At 52.7% G+C, this 16,549-nt stretch overlaps 1 protein-coding gene across 1 annotated transcript; it reads left to right on the forward strand.

Annotated features, from left to right (window-relative positions):
• Window positions 1-1,253: 1,253 nt before the first annotated feature.
• LOC124467773 (mediator of RNA polymerase II transcription subunit 13-like) lies at window positions 1,254-16,543 on the forward strand. Its single transcript, XM_047020195.1, has 3 exons — window positions 1,254-1,856; window positions 6,204-6,438; window positions 16,357-16,543. The coding sequence occupies exons 1-3, from the start codon at window positions 1,791-1,793 to the stop codon at window positions 16,527-16,529; spliced, it is 474 nt and encodes a 157-aa protein (XP_046876151.1). The 5' UTR covers window positions 1,254-1,790; the 3' UTR covers window positions 16,530-16,543.
• The last annotated feature ends 6 nt before the right edge of the window (window positions 16,544-16,549 follow it).

The raw sequence follows: 16,549 nt of genomic DNA on the forward strand, positions 1-16,549 counted from the left end.
CCTCTGATGAAATGCCGCACGGCTCTTTTTAAGAGGACAGATAGGGGGACTGCGGAGCGAAGTCAATCAGATGTCACAGGAAGTATTGTCCAACTTTGAACACGTCCCACCACTTTCCCTGTGGTCCACAGTCTTTTATGACAGGCCTCTCGTGCTTTTTAAGGTGATACGTGAAAGAAAAACGATCAGCAGACACGATAACAATCTGGTCTGGGTCGACAATATTACAGTCTCCCATTAGTCACAGAGCTACGACAATTCTCCTTATCAGTGCACCCATCAGATGTTCGTCTGTTAAACAATCTACCACAGATACCATCATTCCACAATTGTTTTTCATATCTAAGGGAGGGATGATAGAGGAGCAGAGAATGGGAGATAATCAGGCTTGTCTGCTGGGAGATTTATCCATGAGAGCAGCAGCTCAAGCCGCCTGGATCAGATCAGAATCACTGACGATGGGAAACCCATCAGATAGGTACCTTCAGAGACTGAACAATACCACCGCAGGGGCAAACAAATGGGATAGGCCATGACTTTGACTGGGGATCATCTCGTTTGACAAAGTGCTTTCATTATTATCTGGAGGTTCCTGGAATCTAGGTGAGAGAGGGGAGGGATTGTAGACGACTCCGAATTAAGTGACAGTTGTTTGGAAGAAACTTGCGGTTGGCATGTTATGTTCAAGAGCCAATTACCAAACATTTGTTTAAAACCTTTTATATCAGGAAGAATTGAGTGCGCTTAAATTACATTAAAGTGTCCTTTTGCATATTTAGTTTTAGACATTATCCATGCACATTTTAGCTTGGCCACTGAGTACAGTGACCATGACTGTCTCGATTGTCTACTCATGTCTGACGGGCAGAAGAGTATTGTACAGGAATGTACTCCTAATTACAAGCATTGATCATCTCATCCTGGTAAATGCAAATGATGACATGCTCCACACGCGTCTCTAGTAGTTCAACAAGGCTACGATGTTTCCATGTAAAAAAATAATGTTGTATCTAAGCACGTAGCCTTATCAATTTGAATTAGCAGATCGCTGTCGCAAGGGCATAATCACCGATGTAGCAAAGATACATTTCTTTGAGATTGCACTAGGTGGAGCACTATGAAAGTCGGCAAGTTTAAAGGTTTGATCATTAGTAACAAAATCTGGTTGCTCAGTAGCGCCACTCGCTCTCGCCTAGCGGCAATACCCATCAGTTACAGTGTTATTACACCCCTCATGACCACGAATGAGCCAATAGGCTTTGGGAGGCAGAGTTGTCCCTGTGGCCGCCATTAAAGAAAGGAATCCATGAATTCAAATGGAAACCAGCAGGAACAGAGACCTAAATAATGGTTAAAATAACTACGAAAATATAGGCGTACGCCAGATTTCGATCGATTTAAAGGATGTATTTCGTTTTTAGATCGGAGTTGATGATGGAGAGATAGAGGGACGTTTCTAGCAAAGACCGTTTTAAGCTAAGGGGGAGGGGGAGAGTTGCTTCTTTGCTCTCTCCTTTTCTTTTTGTTTTAAGAGCATTTTTCGCTCCCTTTAAATTTTTACTTCAAGTACGTTTGAGAGGTCGGCATTGAGACTGTGAAGACTGCATTTTAACTGCTTTTAAATTGTGTCAGACCATAGCAATCTAAGGTTGTTGAATTACTATCTCCAACCGATTGTTAAAAAATTATTCTCTTTGATTAGCCTGCTTACATTTTACAAAACCCAAAACAAATCGTTCTTTATTTCCCGGGAACTGAAATGATGGAGCGTTCGATCGCGCTGTGAAAGGATGAGTTCTTGTTTTGTACCAAACGGGGCCAGCTTGGAGGATTGCCATTCCAATCTATTCTGTCTGGTAAGAGATTTAAAACTAAAGGAAAAGCAGCCATTTTTAACTAGCTGAAAGGAGCTAGCTTGCTAGCTGATGTTAGCCATAGGCATATCACAGAGAGAGAGCAGGCTTATGGCCTGTCTGTCGAGTAGCAATAGCAAGGCAATGCATTTACACCATCATTCACTAAGTCATATTTGGGTTCTGACAGATAATGCGAGGTTATGCATGACTAACGAGGACAATACAGTGACAGTGAGGTGTTACTAGCACCTGCACGCAATCATTAATGTTACTGTTGCCTCTGCAAAAGTGCAAGCAGCTTGCAAGATAGCAAGGCAATATTGAAGATCCTGCTGGATTACTAACCATGCTGCATAGATTATCATTATACAATTGTTTGCATTTTTGTAATAGCTCAATGCATTGTGCAACCGGTGACCTGAAAACCAAACCCTTTAGCAGCAGAGCTAGCAGCCTGCCCAGCTTTGTTGTGCTCGTTTTGCAGAAGCAAACAGATACACACACACACAAACACACACAGCAGGCTAACATGCAGCGTTAGCATTCTGTGAAAATAAAAGCCTAGTGAACATCGGCTTCTCGACATGTCACTTCGATTTGTTTAGTTTTCGGAGTAAATAGCGTAATTTATTTTAAATGTCAAACAACACTCAACAGTACAACAACGTCATACATGTTTTAACTAGCTGGCAAATTGGTATTTACTGGCGTCTGTCTTTCGGTGTGCAACAGCAGGCAGTCAGTAATGTTTTGTGTGTGTTTTGACTTGTCACACACCAAGGAACCAGGAAAGAATTGTATAATGCGAATTAACCAGACTCGCTCAAGCCCCAGATATTTTGAAACAGCTCTCTAGCTCTTTAAATTCAAGGAACTGTGCGCATTAGAAGCTGTTTTCTTAGTTGCGAGTTGTCAAGTTTAGTGTGCAGGTGAGCATGTCGTGTTCTCTTAGCTAATCCCAGATCGTTGCTGAGATGCATTTGAAAAGTTGGATCGCGCTCACATGGCTTCAATACCCGGGTCACAGCACAGCTGCTACCAACAACCTTTTAACGAACGTAACAACGAAGGCTTGCGTATTTAGTGTCATATTCCGCTTGCTTTGTAGTATAACAACAGACACGTTTATAATGTGTAGTATGTCTTGCCAGGGAGGGTAAAAGGAAAGATTACTCATAAAAGTTTGTATTTAATGCTGGTTTATGTTGTTCAGCTATGTTGTCAGATGGTCAAGTGGAAAAATATTTTCTGAGTCATGATAAACAGACGAATGCAATATGGTGTACGAATGCATAGACAGCTTGACACTTGTTCCATAGCTTTTCTATGACTACTGCTAATGAATGGAAAAACTCCTTCTTGGTAATGCTAATCTATATAATGCCTAAATAGTGTGTAGGGTAGACTGGTATAAATCTACGTTACTATGTATGTTGTTGTTTTAGATCTGGACTTTGTTCAACTTCTTTGACGTTGTTGTTAGCTTATCCAACACATTACTGTACCTGAACTGGAAACCCGAACGGTGCAGCGAAAAATGTGGTCAAAAAGGGAGGATATATGTGACCAACAGGATTTGCGTACTCCGTAGTGCAATGTGTAAACAGACACTTGTTACTTTTATGTGTGCCATGCTGGTGCCTCTAGTGCTAGTCTTCAGTGACAGAGAGAGAGTGGGAGGGAGAGGTGGTGGCGGCTGCGGCTGCACGGTGTCTTAGATTCTTTGAACGACTTCACCTGTTGCTGGTGTCGGGCAGGGGAATGGCAGGCAGGCAGGTGTTTGTGCTTAACGTTTTCATTGGGAGCTGGAGCCCTGAGCTGGAAGAGCGAAGGTGAGCAGCTGACGAAAACAGAGGTCACGACCCCCAGATCCGGACAGCTTCGAGTCAACATCCTGAGTCCGTCAAAAGGCTCTGCCCTCAGATGCCACTAAAGCTGCAATGTGGGTTTTGCCTTTCTGTATGAAAAGCGAAACTTGACTCGACGCCTGCCGTTGTCTTTTTGCTGGGACACTTTGCATTGCGCGCACACACACACACACACTTTGGACACAGGCACACACATCAAACAGGACACAGGCACACACATCACAGTTTCTAGTTGATAGAAGGGGTTTCTTCAGCATACACTTGCACAGCATTAATGTATCTATGGAGAGTAGTATTGTGAGGAGACAGATTGATACCTTTTGATAGAGCAATCTGCCTCGTGAAGATTGCCACTTAGTGCTTGCTGAGACCAGCTATGGATTGACAGCCCCCGATTTGATCTTTGACAGGGAATGAGGGCTATTCGAACCGTGAACGGCCACATAGACCAGTGAAAATGTCACAATCGTTTGGAAATACATCGTGGCTACGATAAAGGGATCCTCTTAAATACCTTTTATGTGTATAAAGTTGCCGTGTGCGACCCAAGGCCCCTTCTGAAACGGGAGCTTTCTCGCTCTCCTGTCTGGTTTCACTCCACTCATTGTGTGAACAGATGTTTCCTTGCAAGGTGCAGGTACCAGAGGAGTGTCTTCCACCACCACCACCACCACCACCAGGCTGCAGGGAGATGAGGAGATAGTCACAGTAGCCTAATTATAGCATGCACTCCTGGCGCCAAACGTATGTGTGCCGGGAAGTGGACGAACCGAGACTTGCGTTTTTCGGCCCAGCCTTGTGTGCGAGTGCCCTTGGGGGGGATTCCTGCTAGGAGATATTGCATATCGTGCAGCTTGATGAATTGATAATTCATGATAACGTGACAGTGATGTGAGTGGCTCTCAGGCTCTTGGCTCGCATTGCCAGTCATTGTTGGTGTTGGATGGAGAAACAAGTGCGAGTGCTGAATAAGAGGGCCATGTGGAATAAAGTTGTTTTCCGGGCGGGATTGATTGTTTCGTAACCAAGTGAAAACCAGGGGAGCGCTGCTCTCCAGATCACTATGAGGAGGAGATCTGCCTGGGTCGTGTTTTTTTACACATTTCAAACCGAGTTCCAGTTCAAGCCCCCCGCCCCCCCCCCTCCTGGGACCTCACCCTTACAGACTGGATAACTTGTTGTGATCCAGCTCTGCTCCAGTTGACACCGCAGAGAGTTTTGTTTTGACAATTCCTCCCCCCACCCCGCTCCCCCCCTCCTCCCCCCACACAACCCCACCACAAATCTCACGGCTTATCCCCCTGAGCCTAAAGACCACCGCTCCAGTAGCGCACCGAAAACCATAGTTTATCGCTTGCTCATGCTCAGACCGTCGGAAATTGATCAGTTGATTCAGTTTTACCCCACGAATGGAATAGGTTAATTGGCTACTTTTGCCCCCCAAAAAAGGGAAAGTTTGTCAGCTGGCAAACAGTCTCCCAGCCGCAAAGCAGAGAGGCCCTCGCGGCGAGATAAGGTTCGGCGCGGTCCCAGTCGGCCAACGGGCCGACGAGGGAACATGTCTGCAGCCTGATTAGATAGAGAGGGGGGCAAGGCGAGCGCGGTCGGAGGGCGCACGCCACGTGGTGCCCGTGTTTTGCTGTGGCGACTGCGGGGATGCTGTTGTTTTGCTGTAATGGTGCTAATGTGTCAGGTGAATGTCGCTGGCTGGCTGGCTGTTTGTCTGTCTGACTGCTGGTAGCGGTAGAGCTGAGTGTTTCTCCTTTTACACGTAATAACCATGCTGGTGATTTATGGCCTGTTAAAGGGTCTCATGTTTTGTCCCCCCCCATAAAAGCCACAGCACCCAAAGCACTTGTTATTAAAAAGGATTACAATGGCCAAACCCTCGTTTAAGCATTAGTCGTTTTTTTTTCTTCTTCTGAGGCTAGAACAGCGTTTTTTTATGCCGAAATTGATTCCACGATTTTGTAAAAAACAACAATGTTTTTGTAAAAAACGAACAAACTGCGGAGGTCTTTCTGGCTGTCAGCGTCACGTCGCGCCGCGTGTGTACTGATTATCTTAGGCTGCCTGTTCTTCTGGTACTCCTCTTAGTAATCCTCTCTCTCTCTTCTTCTCTCTCGTTCTCTCTCTCTCTCTCCCTTATGCTGTGTGTGTCTCTCTCCCTCCCTTTCTCGTGCTCTCTCTCTCTCTCTCTCATGTTCGCTCTCTCCCTCTCTCATGCCCTCCCTCTGTCTCTTTCTCTGCGGTGTAGCTGGCTCTCTGGGCTACTTCTTCCCGCCTCTGTGGCCCCTTGTCATAAGTGTTCCCTCGCAAAGGCGCTCCATAAAAGAGGATTAATGCCTGTTCTTTAAACGCTGTTTACCCACGGCAGCTGAGTGGCTCCTGGAGCACTCTCCCCCCCACACACACACACTCCCTCCCACATGCTAACACAGCCCCTCTCCCCCCCCCCCCCCCCCCCTCCGTCCTCCAGGCTGACCTGACGGGGATCAAATGGAAGCGCTTCGTGTGGCAGGGGCCCACGTCGGCGCCCATCCTGTTCCCGGTGACGGAGGAGGACCCCATCCTGTGCAGCTTCAGCCGCTGCCTGAAGGGCGACGTGCTGAGCGTGTGGCGGCGGAGCCAGCGGCCGGGCCGCCGCGAGCTCTGGCTCTTCTGGTGGGGCGACGATCCCAACTTCGCCGACCTCATCCACCACGAGCTCGCAGGTAAGAAGGGGGCGGGGGAGTTTGTTTTTCTTTTTCGCGCCGACGTTGAACGAGTGGTTGGGGCGGGGGGGACGACACGGAAACAAAGCCAACGAGAGCGTGATTTCCTTCGCCTCTCGGAGCTCCTTCTAATCCGTACACTCGAGGTCGTAGAACCGTGCCGACCGGTGGTGATTTTACAACGATAATGAAGGAGTGTGGGGGAGGTACGGGTGGTGAAGAGGAGCCCCCCTGTGCCGGCGCCGGTTCCTGACAGGTCTGCCTGAGGTATAATCACCAGAAATATTCCACGGTCCGGAGCTTGATTGTCAGGTCTGACGCACCGAGAGCCGGGGATATCCATTCCCTGTAAGTGAGAGCTTAGGAGGTGTTAAAGGCTGGGTAACCTGATAGGCCTTCATTTGTGGCCCCTCTCCTCCCTACACACACACACGCACGCACGCACGCACACACAGTCCGTCATGCTCTGTAGCTGGGAGACAAACCTTGGCGGCAACACCAACAGGTGAACTCCTGCAGTCAGTCTGGTCTGTCTTCTTTTATCTGCTGAGTTGTGTTTGTCTGGCTGGCTGGCTGGCTGGCTGCAGCTTGAAAGACTCAGGTATTCTTGTCTTGTTGCTTGTGTGCCTGCACGCGTGTGTGTGTGCTCCTGTGCCAGTCTTATCACTGCATCTAAAAGGCTCCCGCCCTCCAGCGCCCCGCGACTTTGTGTCGGCCGAGGCAGAACAAGAAAGCTGCATCATCCCAGTCGGGAGATGAGGAGGAGGGAGAGATGGAGGAGGAGGGAGAGGAGGAGGAGGGAGAGGAGGAGGAAGGGGAGGGAGAAGACGGAGGGGGAGAGGAGGAGGAGGGGAGGGAGCGGTGTGGAAGATGGAACATGCCGGAGCGCCGGTGCAGAAAGGCATCATGGAGGACTGGCCTCCCTCCTCTCCTCACCCTTCGTCTTCCCCAGCGGCGGCTGATGGACAGAGGCCATCTTTATTCATGCGCTCTGGTGGCGAGATTGAACTCCCAGTCTCTCGCCTCAGCCAGCCAGCCAGCCCTCCGCCCCGCCACCCCTCCTTCATAACAACACCCTGTGGGCTGGAAGCCGAGCGCAGGGCCAGGTGACAGCCTGCAGGGCCAGGCTGGATTAACCTGCAGCACGGCCTGGCCTGGCCACATGGCTGGATCCAGGTCTGCATCACGTGGGACTCCATGATGTGGAGGAGCAGGGATACGCGCTGTGGACGTCTGGGTGGAGTCCGTGCTCTGGAAGCATCCGAGGAGCCACGCCATGTTTAGACCACACACTTCCCCAGATGGTCAGCTAATCTTGAAAAGGTTTGCTCGTGGATGTGCGTACACGCACGCGTGTGTGTGTGGTGTGTGTGTGGATGTCAGGGCTTCCTCTCGTGGTGTGAATGGCTCCCAGCTGGTTGGTGACGTCATCGCTCGTGTTTTCCTGTTTTGGATCCCCCCCCCCCCCCCCCGCTTGCTCCTGTAAGCCAGGAGCAGCATGTCAGCCTTCCTTGACTGATCTCTCCCCCTCCCTTCTTATCATCCTGGTGTGATGGGGAAGCTGTGAGCCCTGGGAACACACAGAGGTTGTGACCCCTACATCACCAGCCTGAGGTGTGAACCTGTGTGTGTGTGTGTCTGTGTGTCCCCCCCCCCCCCCCTCCCTGGCCTCTCTGACAGCACAGTGTTGTGGTAGCCTGAGGCGTGTGTGTTTTCTGCACCACTGGGATGGCCCCGTCCCATATCCAGGATGATGACTGACAGGCTGTGGGCTCTGAGGGATCTTGATGGCGTGCGGGCGGGGGGGTGTGAAGCGGGGGACAGGAAGTGGCGGTGGTGAGACGGGTCAGGGTGGAAGGTCACGGACGTCGTCAGTCTAACCGCCCGCGTCGGCCCTTCTCACCTCCGGCGGCGTCGGCGCTCGGTAGAGAGGCGCAAACGCTTAAAAAAAAAAAAACGATTTTGTCGCGGCGTTGGTGGCAAGCGCGAGGCGCCTCCGCCCCCCCTCCTCGCGCGGGCCGCCGTCCGCTCGCTAGATCAGCAGCCTGTGAAAAGACGGCTCGTTCCAAGCAAGTGGCGTTTCCGTCAAACCAGAGTGCCAGTAATCCCTTCTCTCCGAGGGAGACGGAAGGATAGAGCGGTGGGAAAAGAAAGAGGTGAAGGAGAGGGAGGGAAGGGTGGGGTGGGGGGTTGAGGGAGATTTGAACGCCTGATACTTAATCACCATTCAAGCAGCGCTGAGAGAGAGGGCAGTGGGGGACAGGGCCTGGGATCAGCCCCTGTCCTCCTTCGCTGGCACGCTCTCTCTCCCCCTGTTCTCCAACACGACTCCAGAGAGAAAAGCAATTCTAATCTTCCTCCGGCCATGCGCCAAAAATTATTCCGGAGCAAGTGAACGCGATAGCTAAATTAAACCAGTGTCTCCCCCCCCTGGTCAGTACAGCACAGGAATGGTATTCTTATGCAAATGATCGCTCTCGCTCTCCCCCCCCCCTCCCCCCCTCCTTCATCATCTTCTCCTGCCCCCAAAGCTGGCGGGGTCTCGCCCCCTTCCCCCCCCCCCCCCTCTCTCTCTCTCTCTCTCTCTCTCTCTCTCTCTCTCTCTCTCTCTCTCTCTCTCTCTGTGTCTGTCTCTGTCTCTCCCTTTCCACTATCCAGGGGCAGCCTTCAGAGCTGGGGCTCAGATCTGGAGCTAAGTAGTTGCCTTCCTCAAAGAACCACTGATCTTTTTAGCCCAGAAATGAGGAATGGAGGTCTGTTCGTGAGGGTAATTGCTTCGGCCAGTTCAGCTGGTTCCTGGCCATGCCACTCACGCTCCCCCCCCCCCCTCCCCTGCCGCCCCGCTCTGCCAGGGAGGGGGGGGACTGCTGTTGCCTCCCTTTCTCCCTCCATCCCTCTCTGTCGTTTGTTGTCATTCTGCCTTTCGCCCCCGTGGAGAGGAAGCAGTCCTACCTGCTCGCGCTCCCTCTCCACGCCGGCCCCCGGAGACCCGAGGGCCCAATCAGCGCGCGACGCTCTCCTCCCGCTCCCAGGCGTCCAGCTCTCCCCCAGTAGGCGAGGCGGAAATGAAACGTTCACGTCAGACGCGAGCCCTCATTTGTCTGTTTACCCATCGCTGCCACCGTGTGCACACAGTCCCCCATCACACCGCTGGGACCAAGCAGGGCCCTGGTTGAGAGGGAGGGAGGGAGAGAGGAAGGGGGGGGGGGGCTAAGGTCCTAGGCTGGGCTGAGGTTAAAAGGGAGAGGAGGAGGAAAGGGGGGTGGTGAAGGGGGGAGAGAGTCGTCTGTAGACCAGGATGTGCTATCAGCCCAGTCATCTCCACCGTGTTCCCTCCCCTCCCGGGGGACTGGAGAAACTGAGCAGCACACAGATCCATTCATTACTGCGTGTTGGGTCAGACCCCACGGGATCCACCGAGGAGCGCAGCGAGCGAGGGAGGGAGAGAGGGAGGGGCCGCGCTCCAAACATCCCTCCTGCCCGAGCGCAACATCAACAGTATTGTTTGGGGGGGGGGGGGGGTTCTGGCCACCCAGCCTCCATTCGAGGGGACGCAGGAATGCTTCTGTTGTCGCCCGTCCTCGCTGGCCGACCTGACTCCTGAGGGTGTTCCCCCCCCGCCCGCTCGGCGACTCAGAGAGGACCCTGACGTGGGATCCAAACTGGCGCGCTTTGCACCCCCCCTATCCCCCTCCCCCCCCCCAACCCCGTCAGGCGCAGCTCTCAGTTCCAAAACGACCAGCATCTGAATCACGGTGAACCTAGTCCACCTCTGTGTGCTCGCCAGGCATCAGCAGGATCCCATCAGGATAGCTTCCCCCCCCCCCCCCTCCACCCCCCCTCCCCCGTTAGAAGCAAACATCCCAACAATTTATGCAGGCCTATTTTCCTCTGGCCTTTGTCCGAGTTATGAAGATGGCAGTATTGAAAGGGAGAGTTTGGCTTTTAATGGGAAAAAAAATGGAAAGGTGTGTGTGTGTGTGCGCCCTGCATGACGGAGGAGGAGGCGGAGCACACACTGTTTTCACAGCTCTCTTGTCTCTGAGTGGCTCTCAAGGCTGATCCTCCGGGCTAAGTGTTGACAAGAGGAACTGGTTTTCGAAAACTGCTCTTTCCGCCTTCCCCAGAGCGGCTCCCAAGCTCTTATCCCGGGCCGCCGTGACGTGTGGCGTCACATGATAAGGCCGGTCCCTGTCTCCACGCACTGATAGTAAGAACGGCCAAGGTAGAGTGTCGCTCACGTCGCTAAAGAGCGAGAGAGAGACATACAGAGAGAAACAGACAGACCCCGAGAGAGAGAGAGAGAGAGAGAGAGAAAGAGAGAGAGAGAGAGAGAGAGACAGAGAGAGAGACAGAGAGAGACAGAGAGAGACAGAGAGAGAGAGAGACAGACAGACCCCGAGAGAGAGAGAGAGAGAGAGATATATATATAGAGAGAGAGACAGAGAGAGAGAGAGACAGACAGAGAGAGAGAGAGAGAGAGAGAGAGAGAGAGAGAGAGAGAGAGAGAGAGAGAGAGAGAGAGAGGGAGAGAAGAAGAAGAATTCTGTTTGGCCTGTCTCGTTTTCATTTCTTCCCAGTAAGCATCCGAACAGTATTTTCTTCCCCGTGCCGTTTGACTGTGACGCCTTCTGGAGATGGTGAGTCACCGGAGGTTGTTTAAACTTCACTTCAGCTGCCTGTGGTTGCATGGTGGGTGTTGATGTGTATCTAAGATAATTGGAGAACGATATGCCCTGTTAGCCCCGGCACAGCATTGTAAGTGCTCCAGTTGGAGTCAGTTTTAAGTGTCGGCCGTGAAACCCCAAGACTGATGAATAGATAAATCACATCCACTGGTGTGGGGGGGAGGGGGGGGGGGGGCAGGAGGTTGTATGATGCCTTTTGTGCTCTGGGATCCATTTTCCAGGGCTTATCTCCTGCCTCTGACCCCCACCCCTCTGCTCTCTGATGGATCTCCATTGGCTGCCTGGCACAGGGGACGCGGCCATGCGTGCAGCCTGCACTCTGGGCGCTGACTCTCTCGCTCTCTCTCTTACCCTCCGTCTCTCTCTCTCTCACTCTCCATCTCTCTCTCGCTCTCCATCTCTCTCTCTCTCTCTCAGGAAATATTCATTAATTAGTAATGGAGACTTTGCGGTGCACCAGTGGTGCTCACTGTGCTCTGAGATGGGGAGAGGGAAGGAGAAAGGAGAGAGAGAAGAGAGACGAGAGAGAGAGGAGAGAGACGAGAGAGAGAGAGCCAGCGGTGAGGAAAAGCCCTGCGTAGCCCTGCAGAGCCCCCCGGAGCCTTGTGGATCACAAGACATTAATCTTGCTGTTTAATGACCGGCTGCCTCTCTAATTGCTCGTGCACAGAGACCTGTGGCTGGAGGGAGCACCTCCCTAACCCTGCCTCCTCCATCCCCTCCCCTCAGACCTCCTCCATCCCCTCAGACCTCCTCCATCCCCTCAGACCTCCTCCACCCTCCCAGACCTCCTCCATCCCCTCAGACCTCCTCCATCCCCTCAGTCCTCCTCCACCCTCCCAGACTACCTCCATCCCCTCAGACCTCCTCCATCCCCCCAGACCTCCTCCATGCCCCCAGACCTCCTCCATCCCCTCAGTCCTCCTCCATCCCCCCAGACCTCCTCCATCCCCCCAGACCTCCTCCATCCCCTCAGACCTCCTCCATCCCCTCAGACCTCCTCCACCCTCCCAGACCTCCTCCTCTTCAACACCCACAAACACGCCGGCAACGGCCCATGGAACCTGTGGGTGTGTGTGTGTCGGTCTTTGGTTGGTTCTGAGCTGTGTAACCACCCCTCTAGGTGGGAGCTTATACACGTTGTCGTGTGAGAGGTTTGTGCGGGTGACTGCGTGCGTGTGTGTGTGTTAGCTGCCGGTTGCAGAGCCTGCTCTGTAAAGCCTGTTGGCCTGGTGTAAGATGTGTTAAAGGTCAGCTCATTTGGGACCGCCACATGGGAGGGTGGACATGAAAGTGTCAGAGCCGTCAGCCGAGTCCATAAATCGGCCCGTCGGCACGGGGGCCGGCTCCTCCAGAGCTGGCCTCCGCGGCGCGCTAACTAGCCCTCACACCCAAGCCAATTAACAGCCGGGGGAATTACGGAGTCGCAGCGTAAAAGGGCCAGGCGGCTGGCTTATTAGCTGTTGATTTGAGACTTATTCCTGTTTTGATAAGCCTGTTTCACGGATCTCCGACGGGGGGGGGAAAGAGAGCGATTTTCAAACACTTACACTTCCTCCGCCCCAAAGAGCGGAGGAACACTGACCCCCCCCCCCCCCCCACCCTCTCTATCGCTTGCGTGCTTTTCAAGTGAGCGGTTTCATTTGAAGGAATGTCATAAGCACTCACTATTCAGTCAGCGTATAATTGTAGCGGGAGTGAAATGGAGACAGGCCTTTCTTTTGTTCCTGTCTTTGTCACATAAGAATGCCCCTAATGGTCTTTTTCAGGACTGTGGGAACTCGAGCATGTAACACACTCCATGTAGGGGGAGAAGGAACAGGTTGCACCCTTTCCACCCAAGCGGGTCTTGTCGAGAAGTCCATTCAACGCGTTTCCTGTAATAGCGCCGCCGGCGGCGTATCCCCTTGTGTCTCCCCCTTGACCCTACACATCTCTCAGCCCCGCCCCCTGACATGGCCCCACCCCCTTTCCTCACATGCCCTGACATGGCCCGCCCCCTGTCCTCACATGGCCCCGCCCCCTGCCCTCACATGTGCCCAGGTTGCGGCCCTGGTTGATACCGGGTCGAAACGTTTTGGGGTTTTGTCTCGAGTTCTCCATATTGTTCCCCCCGCCTGTTGTGTTTACAGCCACGCACTCCATGTGAGGAAGCCGTTAGGAATGCTTGATGCAAACCAGACGCTGCCATGCGCTCGAGGACGAGGCGGAGGCCATCTTTACAGAGCGCAGCAGATGCGTATCAGGATGACCAGTCCTCTAGGTTTAGCTTGTCAAGTGAAAACATGTTTATACTCTATTTACAAAAAGGCTCTGTAAAAAAAAACTGGAATATCTCCGAATTGTGGATCGAGTGAAGGAATGCAAGGTGACCAATGCTGTGGTGTTGTAGGTTCCCCCTCCTACGTTCTCTAACCTTGGGCCACATGTGTTAGCAGACACTGGAGGGATCTGTCTATCCTCTGCTTGGCTCGGTTGTTTGGATGAATCTTCAAGTTTGTATTCCTTCCCTCCCCCACCCTCCTTCTGTTAATCTGACCATGGTGTTGGGGGGTGGGGGGGATGGGGGGGTTTAGCATGGATGGCTTTCTAGTAGTTCTGACCTCCTGCTCTCTGGACGACCATGTAAGGGCCCGGGCAGCAGGGGCCGGCCTCCATGTTAAATCCCTCCTCGCAAATAGAACAAGAGTCTCTGGCCTTAACCCCAGCCCCTCCACAGCCTCTCTGGAAACACACCAGCTCACGGCCCACGTTTGTCCTGGTCTGAGACGGTCGAGGTTCTCCATATTCCTTCGAGAACTCGACACTTTCCTCGAGAACTCCCCCGAACACAAACCGGATTCGGCTTGTTTTTCCGTCGGGCCGCAGATGAAATAGTTTGGGGAGGCTTACTAGCGGTGTCCAGAGAAGGATTTGAAAGAAGGGTTGCTTTAAGTGGGTTGGATGGGGGTGTGGGGCTAAGGAATGGGAGATTTTTCTGTTAGATGGGTTGGAGAGAGAGAGAGAGAGAGAGAGAGAGAGAGCGGTGGGGAGGGGTTTGAGTCAGAAGAACAAGGTCATACTCTCAGCAGGGTGCCTGGAGAGAGGTGTGTGTGTGTGTGTTGACGGGTGGAAGGGTGCTTTGCCCTGGGCCAAAAGGGTTAGAATGTCATTTTGTACGTTTCTCAGGCGGTTGTTTACACGTGCAACTATGAAATGCAGCTGGCCCTCTACTTAAACCCATGAAAAATATATGAGCTTCCCTTAAACAGGCTCCTCAGTCCTCTCCGCGCAGGGCGGCGCTTTAATTTCCTCTTTTGATAGCGTTGTAATCATCTCTGCCCGTGGGTTTTCACCTCGGCATCCTGCGAAGGCAGCCCACCCCCCTTTCCCCTCCTCCGAGTCAATACATTTTCATTTACCTGCGTTTTTTACCCTGTGCTCCCCGGCCTGGTGGAATTGCCCAACGGTGTCTCCTTAACTACGGTTCTACACGTGGTGGGTCATGCCTGGACCCCATCCTCCTCCTCCTCCCCGTGTGTTTGCAGGCCGCACGCAGGGACGTGTTTGCTGGGGACACGTTTGAAAGGACCTTAAGTGCTCCAAGATGTGAGCAGCGGCTGTTAATGAGATTAGCGGCGCATCCAGGCCACAGCAGAACGTGATCCAGGAACGAACCCTGGGTATTACGGGGCTGGTGTAGAGGCTGAAGGCTGGGGCCCGGAGGCTTGGTCCTGCCTCCAGCAAGCCAGGAGGCCACCCGGCCTCTAACCTCAGGCAGTAGCCTGGAGATGGCCGCTGAATCTATTAACGACATGCGCTGTGGTTTGTCAAAGCATAAAGTGAAAGAAACACTGTAGCAGTTCTTCCTGACCCCCCTCACCACCACCCCCCCCCCACCCCGGGCAAGCAGTTAACATCTGCTCTCCCGGAGTCCTCAAAGATAAGGCTCTCTTTTGCATGTCAGGAAACGCCCCCCCCCCCCCCCCCCCCCCCCAAAAAAAAGTTTCACTGTCTATTTAGTTTGTTTCTGTTCTGTTCCCCGGGAGCCAGAGTTGTGCTGGCTGGAGGGCTTGGGACAGGCCAGGCCAGGCCACACACAAACACTTCCCTCATCTGAATGTGCCCCTGCTGATAAGAATCAGCTTCTTAACACATCTGTGCTGGCATCCAGTCAGGGAACCCCTTTTAGGTGCTTCCTCCGGCTCGTTTGAAAACCGATCCACACACAGCGTTGGTCTGTCCTGCTGCAGATGGGACCCGAAGCAGGGGCTTATCCCCTTGTAGAACACAACGGGGATCCTTTCATTTAAGAGTTTGAGGGATGGCCGGCGAGAAATCAAAGGGGAACTGTTGGCGATGTCTGGGAGTTTTTCATCCTCCGGAGCTGGAATGTATACGGACCACGCAGAAACCTCCGCGATGCACAACTCCAAACAGCAACTCGCAACCGTTCGTCAAACCGTAAGAAATGACCAGATAATCAAACAGTCAAGACTTTAATAACACCGTATGGAGGGAAACAAGCCAGGCTCTGTGAGTTGAACACCATGTTTCCACGTCGTAGAGACAGCTATCTCGCCGGTTGCAACCGAGTATTGTGTGACAGGCTTCTCACCTTAGAAATTGGCAAGTGTTCTGTTGCTGTTTCAAGCTCGGTCTAATCTGTTCTACGTGTCATGATGAATGATAAACTAAAGACCAATTAGATCCGTTGCTCAACTCACGAGCCGATGTCAGTCTGTGTGAGATTTGGGAAAGGTAATAGTCTTCTTTGACTGCATAGGTCACATTTAGCAGTACCTCTTCAGATCCACAGCCCACCAAACGGTGATCTGTGATGCCTCATTAGCAAGCTGAATTTCATACGTTGACGTGTGACTGGGAGTGATCTTGTGTTCTCTGTGTTGCGTGGGGGAGATGGGGTCGGTGGATTGACTGTGTGCTCTCTGTGTGCACTCTGTGTGCTCTCTGTGTGCGCCGACTTGAGCTGCTGTTTTAGAGCTCTCTCAGCAGGGGGGCCCCGGCTCCGGAATATTCCTTCCCCTTTACCAGACGTTCTAGAGCAGTCTCTCAATTGGTTCAGAAGCCGTTCTGATGAGTGTGAACGGAAGCAGGAGTCTTGGTCTCGCATGCAGACGCTCCAAAATAACCAAAGCCTGTGAAGGAGCAGCAGGGTTGTTGTTTCAGATTTTTGAGATTGTTCTCATCTCGTTCTAACTTCATCTTTGCTTCTCTCTCTCTCTCCCAGCTGAGGAGGACGGGGTGTGGGAGAGCGGCCTGTCGTACGAGTGTCGCACGCTCCTGTTCAAGGCCATCCACAGCCTGCTGGAGCGCTGCCTGATGAACCGCGGCTTTGTGCGCATCGGCAGGTGGTTCGTCAAGCCCTACGAGAAGGACGAGAAGCCCATCAACAAGAGGTAAGGCCTCTGACCTTCCACCCC

Source organism: Hypomesus transpacificus, chromosome 5, assembly GCF_021917145.1.
Source record: "Hypomesus transpacificus isolate Combined female chromosome 5, fHypTra1, whole genome shotgun sequence".
In the NCBI taxonomy this organism is placed as follows: domain Eukaryota; kingdom Metazoa; phylum Chordata; class Actinopteri; order Osmeriformes; family Osmeridae; genus Hypomesus; species Hypomesus transpacificus.